At 37.0% G+C, this 19,938-nt stretch overlaps 1 protein-coding gene across 2 annotated transcripts in view; it reads left to right on the forward strand.

Moving 5' to 3' along the window:
* Nucleotides 1–14,132: 14,132 nt before the first annotated feature.
* RAB11A (RAB11A, member RAS oncogene family) overlaps nucleotides 14,133–19,938 on the forward strand; it is a 360,508-nt gene continuing 354,702 nt past the window's right edge. For both annotated transcript variants that reach the window (XM_044077859.1, XM_044077860.1), the window contains exon 1: nucleotides 14,133–14,259. In XM_044077859.1, coding sequence (XP_043933794.1) covers nucleotides 14,220–14,259 — 40 coding nt within the window. In that variant the 5' untranslated portion in view covers nucleotides 14,133–14,219. The remainder of the gene's footprint in view (nucleotides 14,260–19,938) is intronic.

The raw sequence follows: 19,938 nt of genomic DNA on the forward strand, positions 1-19,938 counted from the left end.
TATTAAAAACTCAACCAGTGCTGGTCTTTCACTTAGGACCCCCCCATTCCTTTCTCTTTGCCTATACTCTGATACCAGTCCTTGACAGGGAAGCAATCTCTAGTCTGTAATCTGAATGTATTCTTGGCTTCTTCCCATTCTATTACCTTTCCCTTTCTAGTTATTTGCTCCCAGTACCTTGGCTCCTTTGCCATTTTTCTCTAGTAAATTCCACCCCCCTGCCTAGTCTCTGTACCCCTAATTGCAGTTATCCCTATTGTCAGAATCCGCTTTCCCCATTCCCAAGTTGACTTAGTCCTTAGAATACTTTCTGCTACTTTATGAATATAATATTCTGTATGGTTATTGTTATTCTCCTTAAGGATCTGCATCTAAAATCCCAGTCTCTCATCATTTCTTAAGCTTCCCCCTATTTCATCATCATCATCCCTTTCCACTTTGAGTTATAGTTTTCTGCTTGTGCCATGTATAGGAGCCTTAACTGTGTAGCTCTGAAATGCCCCTTCAAATCATATAATCCCAAACCACTTTGTTCTTTTGGAAGGGCCAACTTATCCCATTTGATTCTTGTCCTGTTCCCTTTCCAGATAGTATCCTTCAACTGTTTGTTAATTGCTATCCACAGCTTCTACTCTGGTTGATAAAAATATGTCTGACCTGTGTATAAAACTAAAGGGAATAAAAATATTTTCACTGTCTGTATCTTGCTATCATATCCACAAAAGAGAGCTTCCAGTTTCTCAGTTTTTGTATTATCTTTTGTTTAGTCTCTTCCCACATATCTTTAGCTGCCATAATAGAATCCTTTTTAACCCAAACATACTCCCAAGGACTTTATTTTATCATGTCCCCATATATATGGATATTGCTGAACCAATTTGTGTGAGGGTACATCGTTTACAGCTGTTGCCTTTGTTTTATCTTTATTAATTTTGTATCCTGAAAAGACATGAAACTGTCTCAGAATGTTCCACAACACTGACATTTCCTTTTCTGGTTTTATCAGGTACAAAATAATATATTCTGCAAATAAAGGCAAATTGTCTTGATTACCATACCAATTATATCCTTGAATTTCCCTTATTTTCTTTGTCATTGGTTCTAAATATAATGCAAATAAATGGGAAAGAGAACATCACTGCCTGGTTCCTCTGTTCAAACAACTTATCAGAGAGGAGCCCCCCCCCCCACTTTATGTTTTGTCTCTGATTACTCATATATCCTCATAATTAACTTTATTATTATGACAGGGAATGCAAATGCTTCCATTTCCCTACTCATAAAATCCTAACATACTCTGTTGCGTGCTTTCTCTACATCAAGACCCACCAACAATTGTGGTATTTTCTTACATTCTGCTTCCCTCTGGATCATCATTGTTCTATTAATGTCAAATGTTTGCTTCTCCTGCACAAAACCACATTGATCCATATCTATTAATTTTGGTGTCACCTTTGACATTCTTTTAGTCATTATTAGACAAAACACTTTATAATTATGGCTTAGAAATGAAATGGAGCTATAGGAAGCTGGATCTGATGAGTCTTTACTATCTTTAGTATTACAGCCAGCACATCTTTCTTCTGGGATGTTGATGCTGCTCCTCATGTTAAAATATTGTTAAACAGATCTCACTTTCTTCTTTTATTTCTAGAATGCCATCTATTCTGGGAGACTTTTCTGTAGCTTGGTTATACATCACCATTTTTATTTCATCTCCTCCTATCCTAACCTTGGCATATGTAATTCTTCCATAAGCATTTGCATTTGTACTTGTTTTTTTATTTCCACATTTCTCTGTTTTAAACAGATTTTCTTAAAATTTCTGAAATATTTCTAATACTTCTACAGGATATCTGATTATTTTCCTTGTTATAGGCTCCCTAAGCTTGGCAACAACCCATTCTAATGTCTGTTGTCTGAGCTGTTGTGCTAAAAGCTTTTGTGCTCTGGGGTTATTATCAAAAACAGTTGCTTAACAGCAGTCTTCTAAACTTATGCATATTATCCAGGTAGTCTCTTATTTTCTCTTTAGCACTCTGCAGTTGCACCTCTTCTTGTTCTGTGAGTTTCCCTGTATTCTGCAATACTTTAACATTTGTTAGTCCCTCCAAATAATTATTGTTACTTCTAAACCATATCTATTTTTTCTTTTATTTCTACCCTATTTTTAAACTCCACTTTCATTTTATCCCACTCCCTAGCTATATTTTCTGCAGAAATTTCTATCTTCCTTAATAACACCAGCATAATTTCTGCGACCCATTTCTTAAAATTCCCTCTGTTTAACAGATAGGAGAGGAAGTGCCATTGTCTCGTTTTTATTTCATTACCCTGCATTTTTATTTTAGTTATTATTGGAATGTGATCTGAAAGAGTTATTTGATGAGCATCAAAACTTTCCATTAAATGCACATGTTCCCGTAAAATATCATTTCTGTCTAGCCTAGCCCTGTTTTTGTATCTTGGGGATTAATAAGTAAATTCTCTCCAAGCCCCTACTACTGAATTCACATCTTTTATACCAAATAGTTTCATAAATTTCTTTATAAGTTAACCCCATTTTGCTATATTTTCCCTTTTAGCCCCCCCATATACATCCTCGCTGTTGTAAATCAAATTCCAGTCCCCACCTTTAAGTAATATTCCCCACTGAACTTTGATTATTTCTGCCAGAATTTTCTTAAGCTCAACTTTAGCAGTTTTAGGTGGAATATAAGTACATGTCAGCATTATTTCCCCTTTGCTAGGAGCTCCTTACTACTAAAAATCTACCATTATTATCTTCCCCCTATTGTTTCACTATTGCAGCTCATCTCGCAGTTAATATAAGTACTCCCCTTTCCCCTTTCCCATATATTCCACTGAATATCAATCTTGAAATCCTTTATCAAATTCACATGCTCAGTTCTTTCCAAATATGTATCCTATAGCGTGGCTATTTGCATTCTGTATTTCACTACTCTTTCTTTAGACAGTATGGAAAGTGTTGCCATTATGATAAAAAATTATTATTCCCACCTGTTATGTATACCAGCTTGTTTTTTTTAATGTATAGTTTTAGCTTTTGTGTTCCATGTATAAACTGTTTGTCAGGTTGATCTTTTATACAGTTGTTTCTTGTCATATCCATTTCAACCTATGTCACATCTTACAAGCAAAAACACAGGTCAGAGCACCCCATAACCTACTAACTTAATACAAACACACAAAACTATGTACATCTTCAAATAATGAAGTTAACACTCATAATAGGAACAAATGTCCCAGACAGACAACTATACTCACAAGTCTTTACTAGACCTACAATGAAGGTCATCCCTGCTAAGACACATGGTACAGCTTGTGCTTCTACTTACACTAAGTGCTGTTTGTTTTATTTTATCTTTATTCATCTCCCAGATGTAGAAAACAAGTTAAATGCTTTCAGAAAGCATTATTTTTTAGCCATTGAAAGACAAAAGTATTCTGTTTTTATTGCCCTCTTTTCAGCTTGCCTCCATAGAAACCTGAGAACCAGATACACAGTTGCCGTCAGATACAAGTTTCTCATGTTGCACTGTGAAAATTTATTAGCTAAAGGTTTACTTGCTTCCACTTAAAACTTATTAGATCAAACTAAAGGCCTTAATCCACTCATTCCCCATTTAAAAGTAAGAAAAATCATATTGATTTTACTCGTATAATGCTCTGTATACTTTTACAATCCATCTCTCACCTCAACAACCTAAGATTACTGCCTATTATCTTAAACATGCTTTTGTCCAGGCTTTCTTCTCTTTTTACATTGCAGTGCTTACTTTTTTAAAGTATATAAGAAGAAAGAAAGATGAAAGAAAAAAGACACCTGTTTACTTTTGTATTCCTATAACACAAAAATAACTGAAAATGCTTTACTATATAACATGCAGTATATGTCACATTTTAGAAAAATACTGTTAAGAACAAAAATTGTTTTACATAGTTATCTCTTTCCTTCCTCTTCCCCTCTCCTTAATGCTATTCCAAACATAAATGACATTAAAGTAGGGCATGTGCTTCAGAGTCCCCTACAAGTTTAACAAAGTCAAAAAGTCCAATATTTCCAGGTTTTCTTGTTCTACTATATTTCACAAATGTGATTCATGCTTTGCAATCACACATTTATTCATTAATTTCCAGGTTGCTTCTTTTCTTTCTGTTGATCTCCATCTTTTAACTCTAGTCTCTGAGTCAATTACAGGGTAGTTTTGATAAATTATGGTGTGTTGAAAGGATGCAGGGAAAAGCACTGAAGAGTAAGACTGAATTTCTTTCCTTAATTATGTTTTTGTCCAGCTCATAGCTGCATGAAAAGTTGTTTAAAAAACACTAAAATGCTTCTCAGAGCAGAAACCTCATGGCTTCTTGTTGCCTAGCAGTCCCCAATATCCTGGCTTAGTACAGTTATTTCCACTGCAATTACTAAATATCTTGGTCAGTTAGGATGTGCTGAAAGGATACAGGAAAAAAAGTTGAAGAGTAATACTAAATTTCTTTCTTTGATTGTGTTTTTGTTCAGGCAATCACTGGACAAAATATTGTTTAAAAATCTCTAAAAGGCATCAAAGGAACATCAAAAAATTCATAGCTTTCGCTAGCTTAGTACAGTTATTTCCATGAAGCCTTTTCACCTAGGGCACCAGTTTACCTAAGGCCAGCCCTGTTTGTGTGTGTGTTAGATATGTCTACACACACACTACCTCCAGGATCCGTCACTAGTGGGGAAAATTGGCATTTCTTTAATCACCACTATCATGCAATTTCTCACAACACTAAAGCAAAATGTCAGCAAATGGTTGATGAAAATCACCTCCTTCTTCGATTGCCAGCTTACTGGTAAGTTAACCAGTTGACCATGTACCATTATTATGCGCAGATTACACACACACACACACACACACATATATATATATATATATATATATATATATATATATATATATACACACACATACATATTTTAATATATACTTATCCTTTCTTGACCAGATTATTCCCAGTAGCCTAGTGGTCCCTTTCAGAGGAGACTTGAGATGGTATTTCTGCCACTAGGAGAAATTTGGCTAGGGCATCTGGGAACTGTCCATACTCTTTCCAATAGCTAATGTGGGATTTTTACACTCACCTGAGCTACCAGAAATTCAAGCAGATATGAGCTTGCTTTAATGTCTCAGCCAAAGGATGACACTTGGGAGTGCAGCACCTCCACTATGCTGCATTGCAGTGGCAACAATTCAATTATCTGAAGTAGGAATAGAACTCACAGTCTTGTCTTACAGCACCACAGGAAAGTGTGCTACCTGTTGGGCCACTGTCACTTCATAGATATGTATGCATGTGGGGCACTGTACAGTGGTTAGCAATGCTGCCTCTAGTTTGATTCCCAGCAGGTGTACCTTCTCTGCAAACTCTACATATCCTCTGTGACTATACAGGTTTTTGTTGGATGCATTGCTTTCCTGCCACCTGCCAAGATATGCTTTAAGTGAACCGGTGATCCTCCAAAATTTGCCCATAGGTGTGAGTGCACACACTGCAGTGGAGTTACTCCCTGCCCAAGATTAGTTTCTCTGTCTTGCATCACCTGAGTGTGAGGACTGGTTCTGATACCCTGGATTAGATTGTGTGTAATTACAGAATAAATGTGCATATGCATCTCTCTCTGTCTCTCATATATATGCATATGTGTGTGTGAGTTTTATATATATATATATACATATATATATATATATATATATATATATATATATATATATATATATATATATATATACACACACACACATATATAAATATATTTACATAAATGTGTGTGTGTAATTATTATATATATATATATATATATATATATATATATATATATATATATATAAGCTATACATGTGTGTTATGTATGCATGTATACATATACATATAATTGCACACATATTTACATATGTTCATGTATAAGATATAGCCCCCCACACAGAAAAGGATAAATAAAATTTGTATATAATATTTTGATTCTTATTATTTTTATGACTAACTTGTACACGGACGATTGACAGCACAGTTGAAAGAGGACAGATTGGAAGGCATCAGTGAGTTATAAACATATGAAACAATAACTTATGTTATTGTGATAATAACTTATCTACAAAATTGGAAGAAAATTAAAAAGATTTCCCCAAAATTAAATAAAAAAATGGTAAGTAAAAAAAGGTAAAAAGAAACCCCCTGACTTACAATTTATACAGTACTTTTATTCATTCAGAGACTATCCTTTTAAACCTAAGCAGACTTACTTGCAGGTTTCTTGTGTGTGGTTAAGCCCTGCTCCACTGGCCCTCGCTGTGCTCAGGCTCGCTCTGCACCCTTCCCTGCCCCCAATTTCCACCCGCCCCCCACTGTGTCTAACTTTATAGCCACTATACCACTCCCCCTCCAGCTGAACCAATCAATAATCCCCTACTCAGCCTAACGCATCCCATTTTCACCCGTCCTTTTCCTATCCAGACCAATTAGTACTGTACGTTTTCCTATCCAGACCAATCAGTACTGTACTGTGTACTCTACTCCAGCTCCCACCCCTCCCCCAGTAGCAAATATCCAACCTCAAGATCCTGAGGGTCCTAGGGCTATAACACCAATATAGCCTCCAACCATGATACCATACAAAGCAATGCCACTACTCTCTCTGTTCTCCCTCATGCTATTTCCATATTTCCTCTCTATTTATGAAAATCAGTCCTACCTAGGATTTCACCATCCAAAATCTCAAACTAGCCCAGATGTATCTAATAATACAGGCTATCCACTAGTTACAACTATTACCAACTCCTTAACCACAGAACACTATCTGCCTACTAGACCCAGATACATCAGCTCAAAATCGAAATGCTATCAAAAATTTATAAACAAAATTCTGAAAGTTATAGCAGTTATACGCAATAACCTAGCAATGGATGGAGATGTTCATCCAAACCCTTAGATAAGGCAACTTCCATTACAACTAACCCAGTTATATCACTATCTAATAATAAGGCCCCCAACTCCCTCCTGATCTGCCAACTAAATATATGAAGCATAAATAACAAAGTACACAATCTGCATGCCCTCCTACAAGTCCATTCCCCTGATATTCTGTGCCTAACTGAAACCTGGCTGAAACCATCAATCTCAGATAATGAAATACTACCACCTGGGTATAATATGCTTAGACTCGATCGCTCCACAAGGAAGGGGGGGTAGTTGTACTCTTCAGATCTACACTAAATGTTACCTTAGACCACAGTCAACCACCCCAGGTCAATAAGGTGGAAATAATTGCTACCAAGCTCCAAATGAACAAAAGCATAATTATAGTCTGTGTGTATATTCCACTAGAGAATAATACCAATTCCCTAGAAGACATCCTCCAGTGGTTAGCTTGTAACTATCCACAAAAAAACATAGTACTAGGAGACCTTAACATTGACTGGAAAACTTGTTCCTTTCAATCTCCTACCACCCACGTAAACCTGTATGGATTCACACAGATTATATCCACCCCCACCAGGATAGGGAAACGTAAGTAAAAAGACTATACTAGATTGGATACTAATCAATAGCTGCCCCCAAATGTATTCTTCGGGGGCCATCCTCGATGACCTCAGCGACCACTTTCTTACCTTTATCTGCAAACACAAATCTAATTACTCCCAGCAGCCCATCTACAGAACAAAAAGAAATAGTAAAAGCTTCAATCCTAGCAAGTTTCAGGATGAACTTAAGGCATGCAACTGGGCTGCCCTAAAGCACCTGCCCCTAGATGAAGCAGTCTCCCACTTTAACAATAAATTCCTCACCATCCTCGATTCTCATGCTCCCGCTCATTCCATGAGGGTAGAAATAAAAGCTGCCCCGTGGCTATCTAAAGAAACTAAAAGAAAAATTATAGTCAGAAATAAGGCAAGGGCAACATGGCATGCTACAAAAGACCCTGTAAATCAAACCAAATTTAGTCAACTAAGAAATGAGACAAAATGAGTTATTCTATCAGATAAAAAAACTACTACCTCCATCTCCAACAAGGGAACCAAAATAACCTCCAGAAATTCTGGGCAAGGATAAATAAATTACTGCACCCAGGTCAGACCACCACTCCACCTCCCTCAGCCTCTACTGATAAATTACCAGAGGATGTTGCTAACACCTTTAATAATTTCTTTACTGAAACCATCCAAGCCCTTGCAAGCCAAATACCCCTTAACTCCTCTAACCCACTGAATAGCACTTCCAGCTCCCAGCCCTGCTTTAGCTTCAAACCAGTCTCTACATCTTTCATTCGTTCACTACTCAAAAAATTAAAACCTACCACCCTAGCTGCAGACCTTCTCCCAGCCAAATATTTGCAAAAAGCTGCTGATACCATAGCGTACCCTGTTTCCATTCTAATTAATCGGTCCATATCAGAAGCTTCAGTCCCCTCTGTCTGGAAAATATCTCGTGTCATACCCCTCCATAAAGGTGGTAACTCTACTGAGTTATCCAATTATAGACCCATAGCCATCTTATCACCCCTGGCAAAAATAATGGAAAAATGCATCCATAATGCAATAAACTATAACAGGAACAACAACAAGCTATATTCAGACATTTTCTTGGACATGTCCAAGGCTTTTTCACATGGTTAACCAGAATCTTCTCATCAACACCCTGGCAACAATGTCCCTAGGTAATCACTCTCTCTGATGGTTTGAATTCTACCTGCATAATAGACAACAATCCATCTCATGGCAGAACACTCTCAAACCTCCTACCCAGCACTCTAGGTGTCCCACGGGGGTCTATCCTGGGACCACTTCTGTTTTCCATTTTTATCAATGACCTCCACACTGTAATCCCTGAAGCCGTCTGCATTCAATATGCAGACGTCTCAACGTTGATCTGCACTGGCACCTCACAAACAGACCTGCTATCAATAACTCAGAGTACTTTCAACCTAGTAGAGAACTGTCTTGCCACTCACTGTCTGATTCTAAATCCTAATAAAACAAAGCTCCTACTTTCCACCCCCACTCAAAGATCCATAATGTTATCTCTTTTCAATAAGGCTAATAACAGTACCATTATCTCTCCAGATGCCCATACAAAACTGCTAGGAGTTGTTATAGACAACAATCTTAAGTTTGATGTGCACATCAACAAAACAATCAAAACCATTAACAGAAAACTGGGCTAACTGTATAGGATAAAGCTATTCCTTACCATGTATGCTAGGACCTCCATTGCCCGCTCCCATCTACTCTCTACACTCTACTATGCTTCCCCTTTACTTGCCAACCTAAATAAATCTGATCTTAATAAACTCTCAAGCTGCTCCAATAACATAGCTAGATTTGCAGCTGGTCTACCCTATAGAACACATCATTGTAAAAATCTAAATCATCTTGGATGGCTAGAGCTATTCAGGCAGATTCAGTATAATCAACTCATCGTTGGTCGCAAAGCACTTAAACAACCAGATAATACACCTGCCCTGAAAAACATCATCTATTTTCACTCCAACTCCAGATCACTCCAGTCATCTAATAGACTATTAGTGCAAACCATCAAATCCAACAACTCAGCTGGTGACTCCCCTGTTCGCAAACTCTAATGGCAGAATTTGGAATTCCCTTCCTGCTAACATTACCCTGGATACCACCCTATTTCAATTTAAAATAGCTTTCATGGAGTATTTCAAGTCTCAATAGATATGTCCCTGCTCCAAGCCTGACTATATCTTTATGCATACTGGTGTACCTATCCTATGTCTGTAAGTGGTACTCAAATATCTTTGTTAAGCCAGTTTAGAAGATTGTTAGACTGTACAAATTTAACTGTACTATAAAATGTGGTATACTTCCATAAATTTAACTAGACTGTAAAATGTGTTATATTTGTATTATGTTATGATTACTCCTATTCTATATGACATTGTAATGATTGTATATGTATACCTTTGGAGCTTTTCTCCCCGGGCCTCCGCTGAAAATGGACATGTATCCAGTTGGATTATCCTGGTCAACAAATGTAAAATAAAATAAATAAATTAAATAAATAAATAAAGATAATTTCAATAAATGAAAGACTATTCGAAGGCATTGTACGTTTGATAAGTCTGCCCTTGTCTAAAATGACTGTTCCCATATATTTGCAATAAGCTTGTGAGCGTTTATATTTAGTTGCATACACTTATTAGTATATTGTTAGTTTAGGTATTGCCATAGCTGGCTTTAGGCACCAGTTAACCCTGTGGTCGCTGGGGGCCCCAAACCACAGCAGGTTGCCTTACCCTGATATTTTGCAACAGGTCTGTCAAACCAACAAAAGCTAGTACAACAGTCTTGTGTACTTAATAAACTAGATGAGTAATAAGTCATACTTATATCTCCTTTAAAATTCAAAGATATCTCTGGTTATAGCAACAGTGTTATATCAAGCAACAGGCTTCACAATTCCATTAAATATTTTACCACTGATATAGTACCTCTGGCTTAGTTAAGCTCTGCTAGTGAACATTCAGCCCACTAAAATTAACAGCATAGACAACTTTTGGTACTTGCAGTACCCATGGCTGCAAGGGGGGCCCCGTTAGTCATCCTTGACTGTGTGTGGGGGCCCCACAAAAGCTGCAGCTGGTTGGGGAAAAATGAGGAGAAAAAATGCATTCATTTCCTGATTATGCTCTTTAACCTGAACAGGTTTGTGATAGGATCCCGTTAATATAAAGCTGATAAATGAACATAAGCAAGGTAAGCACTAGAGAGATCAGCAGCCCAGAGTAACTGTTCTCAGTGCAAACCTTGGATTTTAAAAAAACCTGTTGCTTCTGATCTTCAGGGATGTTTTTCTTTTTTCAGAGAGTTTTATAAACACTGGGAGAACACCAGCTACTGCAACTTTCAACTTCTTTGCAGAAGAATTAATTGCAATACCTATAATAGCAGAATAAAGGCTCAAAATAATGAACATGTTTCAAATATTACACTAATTCAATTAAAAAGTTAATAGTATAACACCTTTTTCATCAGCTTTCATTTTTTTTGGTCAAATAAGTATAAAACTCTGATGTCTGGATTTACTGACTGTCTGTAATCCTGGATGATTTACAAGCAAATCAAACTTTTGACAAAATATGCAACAAAACTATGAAAAAAATCAGGGAAGATAAATTAAAGTGACTTACCCCTGCTGCTGTTTGGCAACTGCTAAATAGCAGTCACTGATCTGCTGCGGCAATACCGGTGTTGCACAGTGTATTGCTATTTGTTGAAGTACAAAAGTAATATTGCTATGGTGTGTGTGTGTGTGTGTGTGTGTATGTGTGTGTGTGTGTGTAAAATAACAGTGATTTTTATCTGTGCACACACCCAGCAATGCCAGGACACAGACATTATTCTTCTGGGTTTCAGTTAAAAATGTAGCTAACAAGTAATTATATTTCAAAAAGTAATAAATAAAATATATCACAGAACATTCAGACACTTAGATCTTCTGAGAGTCTGGGAGCCCCCACTCCCCAGACTGTATAAATGGAAACATGGGGCTCCCTTAATCATTCTTGACTGTGTGGGGGCCCCACAAAAGCTGTTGCTAGTTGTGGAAAATGAGGAGTAAAAATTTATTAATTTTCTGATTATGCTCTTTAACCTGAACAGGGTTTTGATATGACCCTGTTAGGATAAATCTGATTATGGCCTCTGCTCTCAACTGCACCCATTCTAAAACCAGCTCTGGTGAGATGTATGTGTACAGAAAACTGCTGTATGTTATATATATATATATATATGTGTGTGTGTGTGTGTGTGTGTGTGGAGCGGGGGGATGGATTGTGTGGTTATTACTTCTTTAATTGCCCTCACAGTCACACTTTAGAGGAGTGCACATACAGTTATTATACCTTGTGTTTGGGCTGAAGACAGTGTGGACATTCTTTTCTTTTACTTTTCTGACAGACCTCAGAGGTGTACAAAGAAGGCTACTATAGTTTGTGCAGGGGTAGTATACTGTCTAGGAGCAACAAAGATGTTATTTTTTTTTCACTTTCCTCACAATCACACTTCAGACATGTATGCAGGTAGCCGCCTTTGACAGTTTGGATTGAGGAATGAGGAGGCATGCTATGTATATGTATGTCAGCATTCACTTGAAACATGTGACTGTAGAAATTTGAACCTCTGCTTTCATTCCAGTCTAACACCAGAAGGATGCATAGGCTGCCTTTGTTGGGGAGTTAGGCAGTTCCAAGATAGGACCTGTATATCCAGACAACAATTGGCTTGTTAGTTTATTGAGTCACTGTTTTGTCATTTTTGAATATTAAGCCTTTGGTGCCACCCGGATTAAAAAGTTGGGAAAATGCTCTAAATTAATTTCAGAACATGCATAACCCAGTGCTTCTGGTGGCTCTGGCTTGAGTCATTTCCCAAATGGTTATTACTGTGCTTACGTGATCAGGAAAGGTGTGCTGAAAGGATGCAAGGCAAATTAAAGCTGAACAGCAACACAATTTCTTTCCTTAATCAAAATTTCTGTTCAAGCCATCATTAGATGAAAAGGTTGTGTAAAAAGAAAAAAAACTTTAAAATGGACTTCAGAGCATATAGGAAGATATGGCTTCTTGAAAAAGCTGAAGAGTAAAGCAAATTTTGAGAAAAGGAATTAAAAAGTAATGTGCATAGCATGGGAAGCCCAAGATGGGGGGAGAGGTGATCATGGGAAGATTGGAGGGTATTGAGTGTGTGTGTTGGGTGGCTGAAACAGTAGGCCTAGGACACCATTTCACCAAAGTCCAGACCTGTACATAGAGATCCTACAATGTATCATTGGTGCAACTAAATTCCAGTATCTGTAAATAATATCCCTTTGTGACATGGGCCAACACAGTGTGGTACACAGGTCTGTTGTAATTAAGAGCACTGTAGCTACAGGTCATTCAGTCTGCAGAATGAACTAAAAGGTTGCTTAGGGGGGTTATCAGCGATAGGTTGATACATAGACTGGAAATGTCTAGGGGGCCCCCAGCTTGACATTTGCTGGGGGCCCCAAAAATGCTAACACCGGCCCTGGGTATTGCACGGAACCATATTTTCACTGCAAACTTTCATTGCAAACGCGTTGGTCTTAGTGAAAGGAGCGCCTTAGTGGACACGTTAATGGGTGGAATTAAAAAACTCCAGCTATACTCTGTCGCATATATCATCTACTCCGAGGCGATCTCTGCTTAACATACAAGGCCATGTCAAACCCAGAGCTGTTGGACATGCTACAGTTAAAGAAATCCCAATCCCACAGAGCCACATGCTCCAGGGATCTAAACCGCGTCATCACAATAAACAAAACATGCTGGAGGGATAGGTTCCTGACCCAGAGACTCCCCATGCATGTCAAGCAGAGCACATCTTTGGCCCTCTTCAAAAGGAACCTTGATTACTGGATGGAAGAAAGGAAATTCACCCCAGGGATCACGTTCAGTCGCCCTGCTAGACAGGGGTCCAGGGAAGTAAATAGTGTGGGAAGAAATAGCCAGGGAATTGTTATGGCTAGGCTTGTATAGGCCCTAGGGCCGATAGCCTAGTACCAACCTATGAATTTGCTGCCACATAGTATTACTAAGCTACGATATTGATGCAAATATTTTTTCTGCTCTATATTTTTGTTTAATAACTGTTTGTAATTTGTACAAAATAGATGTAGATCCCAGGTTTGAACCAAAATGTATACCGCCGCTCACAATTTGAAACAAATACAAAAAAAAAATGTGGAATACACTCTCAACAGCTTTATCTAGGAAGCTAGCGCAGCACGTATTAAAAACGTCTTCTTCATGAATTAATACATTTACCATGTATATTTTGTTAATAAATTCTTAACGAATAATGCATCAGTCTCTTCCAATGTGGGATAGCGTGGCACATAGACCATTTTGGAATGCACACGAGCAGCATTCTTCCTCATAACGGGGAACAATTAATTGGTATGAATGCACTGTAAAGACTTGGAGCACAAACAGGCACCAATACTTCATTAACACAGCTTAGATTACGTTTTCATGACGTCATCATGACCCCGGAAGTCCTAGTGGGTCTTGGTACAGGGAGGTGCGATAAGTATTTTAGTAATACTAGTCGGCAGTTATCTGTTGTAATTTTGCTCAGTTTGTCTTTGTATCTAATTTTTAATTAAGTAGCATTATGGGTGCCAGAGATGACGAGTACGATTATCTCTTTAAAGGTAATTGTAAAATATGGCTGCTTTTGTTGTAGTGCTCGTAAGTGAGCGCATCATTATGCGGCATGAATACGTTAAATATTGAAGTTATCCTAATCTAAATAAATGTTTTTATTTATTTTAAATATGAATATGTGCTTATTAACGTTATCTCCTGTTAATATGTGTGTAACTTTAACTATAATTTTGTTTGGCAAGTCGGTTAAGTGGATTTTTTTAATTATTCTCACTTGGTTCGTTCATGATTTTTTTTCTTAATACAAGGAGACATTGGGTATGATTGTTGTGTGGCTTTTTAAAGACCATTAAGTTGTATTTATCTACAACATTTTTTGGTACCTAATAACTCTTGTTAGGTAGTGGTGTGAACCACTTGGTCTTGGGAGACCCTCGTTTTTGTCTGCTAAAAATATATGGGCTTGGAGGAGGACCATTCCTGAATCGGTGTGTGCTCCCTTCTTAAAGCTGAGTTTTTGTAGCATTTTGGTTCTTTTGCATATTGTTTGGCTGTAGCGTGCCACAGTGTCTGCTTCGTGTTTTCATTCTTAAGCCTTTTTTTCTGAATGTGCTTAAGCACAGTACCTTTGAGAATGTGTGCATGATGTTAACAGCACTACAAAAAAGTTTTAAAATATTCGTCTGATATTGTCATTTCTTATATCTGATTGTGTTATTTGTTTTGCAACATTTTTTTTACACTTGCATTATTTATATTACTGTAGTAAATATTTGACAGCTTCTGCATTCCTTGTCTGAATTGGGGCACGCTCATTTATTAATAGTTGTGACGTTTGCGTAAGTATATATCTGGACTACTGGTTAAAGTCTCATGGCATATGCAATTTTTACGTTTGGTAGTTTAGCCCAGACGGCTACGAGTTACTAAAAAAATCAGATTATGATTTTTGGTTTGATTCTGTCATTTTTCATTAGCTTTACTTGGCAACCCAATTAACGAAAAAGGTCTCTGATTTTAAGCAGTCATTTTAATAAAGGTAAATTAAAAAGGGGATATGAAGAAAGGTGGGGTGTTCTTATTGAAAATGTGCAGCACATGTACTGCAATTTAATATATGTATGTGTATTTTTTTTTTCCAGTGTGGGCTAAAAGTTAAATTTGTCAATTCCCCTTTATCATCCCCTGGAAGTTTGGGTGCAGTTTACACAGCAGACAAATGTTGTGAAGTGATTACTTTATTTGGTTCTGCTTCCATTTTGTCAGAATGCTTTCCAAATTGTGTTTGCCCTTCATCAAATTTTAGGGCCAGAAGCGTGGCATACAGTACTATAAAAGCTGCTGTATCGTTACAGAATATTAATGTAATTCTATTTATCTTTATTATAATTTCTTAACTGTCTGGTGTTGATACAGTTGACTGTTTTTCAGTATTAGCCTAAGGGAAGATGACTGTCCTCTATATTACAGGAATTTGGAGGAAAAATATATAATATTTGATAAATTAAGTGACAGCACGTGGCACTGGGAGACACTCACTCCCACTTTAAGTGGCCGTTATAACCATCCTTTTTGTTGTGACAGAATGTCTCTCTGTTATTAGTACTGTTAGTATCTTTTGGGGAGCAGCTGCCTGTTTACCATTTATGTGCTTTCTGGATATCGCCACGTTATATAAGTAGCACTCCAAAATAAAATGGCACTGTTAAAAAAAAATGGCCTGTGTTCTACTGCTTTTAACAGATGCTCATTTAAGAGTGAATGCATGCTGACATCCTTTTCTGTGTGTATCATTAAGTAGTGATATATGCTTTGTCTTAAATGGATGAAAACATTTGTTTAGTAGTACACATTTATGCTCTCCTTATTTTCAGAAGAGGCAGGATGTGGCTTCTGTTTTGTAATTGGTTATTAAGAATACCTGAAAGTTTCCAGCGCTAAAATGTGAAGTGAAGAGCGTTACTGGTGTGGAAAGAAAGTCAAAAGTTAGAAGGGGGAATATAGTTTGGAGTTAGCAAAAATGTTTATAGTGCAGTGGTAATAGAAATAATTTTCTGTTTGTTTGCATTTATGTTTCAATTTTAACATGGAAGTTTTAGTTGTAACTATTTTTAATAGCTAGCTAATTAATTTAAATGGGAGTGTTAACTGTTCCTAGGACACTTTTCTGCCCTGATCTGGCCCACCAGGGAAAGGATGAGTGCAGTTTGTGTGCAGTTGAGAGTAGCCAGTCAAGACAGAGCATTTTTTTGGGAAGCGAGAGGCAATCCTAATGCCTAGAATGAAAAAACAACTTGCCAACATGGTGAAAACTTAAACTTCACATAAGACAATAAATGGAAACCAATGGTGAATTCTGTACTCTGGAATTGTGAGGTATAGATCTTGGCTCTCTGCTACTGTGTTTGCCACCATTTTGTTGCAGCTATTTTGACATTTATTTTTTTTAAGTTAGCATGGATCAGTTATAGACGTTCTGTAGTACTGTATATTTGTTTAATTAGACCAGTTGTGGGTATTGTATTGAGTGCATTGTTTCCTGCCTGCGAGGGTTGGTTGTTAGCATATCTTGCTGTTGCACATGCTAGGCATGACTATAAAGGTTTTAGACAGCAGTCTTCATAAAATGTTGCAAATTAGGCGGGTTTGGGGTAGATTTCAAGGTGATGTCTTTGGTTAGAATTTGCTGGCTAGTATGATATGAGTAGTTGCAAATGGATTCCAAACTTTATAGTTACTAATGATGTTAATTTCAGTACATTTCTGGGCTTATTTCTCTTCATTGTATGCATTATTGATGGTTTAAAGGGAGGAAATATATATTTGCAGGTGATAAAAGATCTGGCGTAGGCTCTCTAGTTTGTGTGTGTTTATGCAGTTGTCATATTAATAGTAAGGGGTTATGTGAAAAGATCGATAATCTCAGAAAAGTTTAATTTTATTGATTTTTATTTTTTATTTATTTATTTATTTTTTTTTTCATTTGGTTTTGGGGTATAATGTGATTTATGTATTTGCTCATTGAGCATTTTTTTTTGTGTGGTTCTTTCTGGTAACTTGAACAGCAAAGCTTTCATTGTCTATGGTATTTCAGTGTATCTACAATTGTTTATGCTGTGATGATGCTATAATTTCAGCCAACATATTCGAATACAGTTAAGTACACAAAATGCTGAGCACATAAATCAAACATTAAGTCTGATAAAAATAAAATATATAATGCATCTGAAGTAATGAATGGAAATCTGGTATGATGAATTGGATTAGTAAATGTGATTGCTTTACCTACCAGTGCAAATAATTTGCTATGTTTCCCCTAGAAAACACTTTTTTGCAGGCATTTGGTAAGATTTTTTTTTATTTCTTTTATGATCATGAGCCATGTATATTTTTTCTTGCTGTTGCATTCATTTGAAACTTGTGCATTTTGGCCAGCATCCTCTTTACTTTCCACCTACTCATGACAACATCCAGTCTACTCAGTTTGAGAATGGGTAGGTTAAACAGTCCTCCTTTGCTGGCAATTTGTGTTTCAGAAAAGTTTGGTGGCAAGTGTTTTTGTCTTTTTTCACTATTTTTTTCTCGCTGTCTTTACGTGGTGGGGATTTTTTCTGTTTCTCTCAGAGGGACGCAAATGATTATCTTTTTGCTAGAAGTGTAGGATTTTTAGAATAGTTTCCAAGTGCTGGATATGTGACAGTTTTGAGGGAAAGGGGAGTTTCATTTCAGTAAAGACTGGGACTGTTACAGAGATTTTGAGTTGTCTGTTTTTCTTGGAGTATTTGTTTTTTGGAGTGACGTCTGTTGCCTGAGGAAAAGATAGCGTGAATGTGCTCGTTCATCCGTATTCTGTTTGGTTGAATTGAGCCAATCTTCATGAGGCTTGTCAAGAAAATTCTCTTCAGATTCCAAGTTTGGAAAAGAAATACTATGTGATAAATTTTTTTTTATATAAACAGTAGTTGTCCTATAGTTATGTACAGTAGATTTTAGCAGTGATTATTAATGGTGGGATCCTTATTTTCTTTATCATTCTAAAAGCCTGGCTTTTGATGTGCTGCAATTGAAGGTATTCGACGTGCAGTATGTCTTATTAATCACCGAGAATCACTGGTGGCTTAAATGCTTCTGCTGAAAAGAGTACTGGGATCCTTAACTTAATATTTTGTCATAAAAGTAGATTCGTTTTGATTTATAAATGGTTTTGTACCACTGTTTTCCTGTTGGAAATGGCTTTAAAATTGGCATTGAGCGTTTCAAAAACGAAAGACACTGAAAGTAATGAATTATAGAGAGAATGTAAAATAACATGCCTTTAAGAAACTGTATTTAAGAATCAGCCAAGGAACACAAGAGATAGTTGTTTGTTTCCACCTAAATGCCAGTATACCTTTTCTCACACTGTAGGTCTAGCTTACTGTTGATCATTCTTATTTCAAGTGGTAGAGATTACTGTCGTTTTATGCCCTTGCCATAAAAAACCCTTAAAGGGTTATGAGACTGTGTGTAGCTGTCTTTTTCATCTGAAAGGTAGTGAATGTCATAATAGTGAAAAATGTACTTCTGTTACAAATATGTTTTGTACTTGACTTGTCTACTGTCAAAGTAGTCTTTACGTAACCCCATACCTGCACAGCTAGGCATAAATAGTATTTTCTAGCTGCTGTCCTTTCCACATTTTTATTTGAGCTTTCAAAACCTTTTGGAGCATTTGTAATTTGTTTTGGGCTTCTAGTCATAAAGATAATCACTAAGCATACTTGGCAACATTAAAACTTCAAGATAAGACTTTATATATATATATATATATATATATATATATATATATATATACTTGCTACAACAGCCAAGAATGTGAAAATGCACTCCACTGAGATTCCTTGAATGTTGGGGAATTTTTCTTTTCCACAGGGTATGTTGACCTCTGAGTCAGGTGTGTTAAATAAAAGATGTGTATTTGGGGATGTGTGGGGTGTAGAGAGATATGTTCCTTTTGGCATAAGATTGGACCCTGCATATATTTTTTTCAGAGTAAAGTGTAATTTTCACTCTTGCATTTGGAACAGTATTTTTGAAACTGGCTAAACTTTTGCTGTTTTTGAACCTTCAGTAATGACAGTTCTCTCGGTTGCTCTATTGTCTAAATAGGGGTTAGTTAAAACTTTTCTTTTGAACTGTAACTTTTTAAGTTTTCACTTTTTCGTTGATGAATGCTGTTTGTTTTGCTTATCTATGCAGGTAAAAAGGGTTCGCATCCAGATCAAAAGAGGTCATTGTGCCCCTCTACTCATCAGTCATAAGACCCATCATAGAGTACAACGCCCCATTTGGGCTGTACCTTACAAGACACCTGCAACAGCTGGAAAGACCACAGAAGTACCTCACCAAGAGGATCACTGGCCTCAAACAGATGCCCTATGCAGCTCGACTGAAGAAACTCCAGCTGTACTCTGTTGCATACTGCTTACTCAGAGGTGGTCTCTGCCTGACATACCCAGAATTGATGGACATGCTCCACCTAAAGAAAAGCTTATCCCCTCGAGCCACACGCTCTAGGGATCTAAACTTCACCACAACAATAAATAGGATGTGCTGGAAGGATAGATTCTTGTCCCAGAGACTTCCCATACTTTGGAACAAGATCCCAATCTACATTAGGCAGAGCTTCTCGCCAACACTCTTCAAAAGAAACCTTGACGAGTGGATGGGAAAGAAAGTTTACCGCG

Source organism: Protopterus annectens, chromosome 7.part0 (genome assembly GCF_019279795.1).
Source record: "Protopterus annectens isolate FY-2018-M chromosome 7.part0, PAN1.0, whole genome shotgun sequence".
NCBI lineage: Eukaryota > Metazoa > Chordata > Ceratodontiformes > Protopteridae > Protopterus > Protopterus annectens.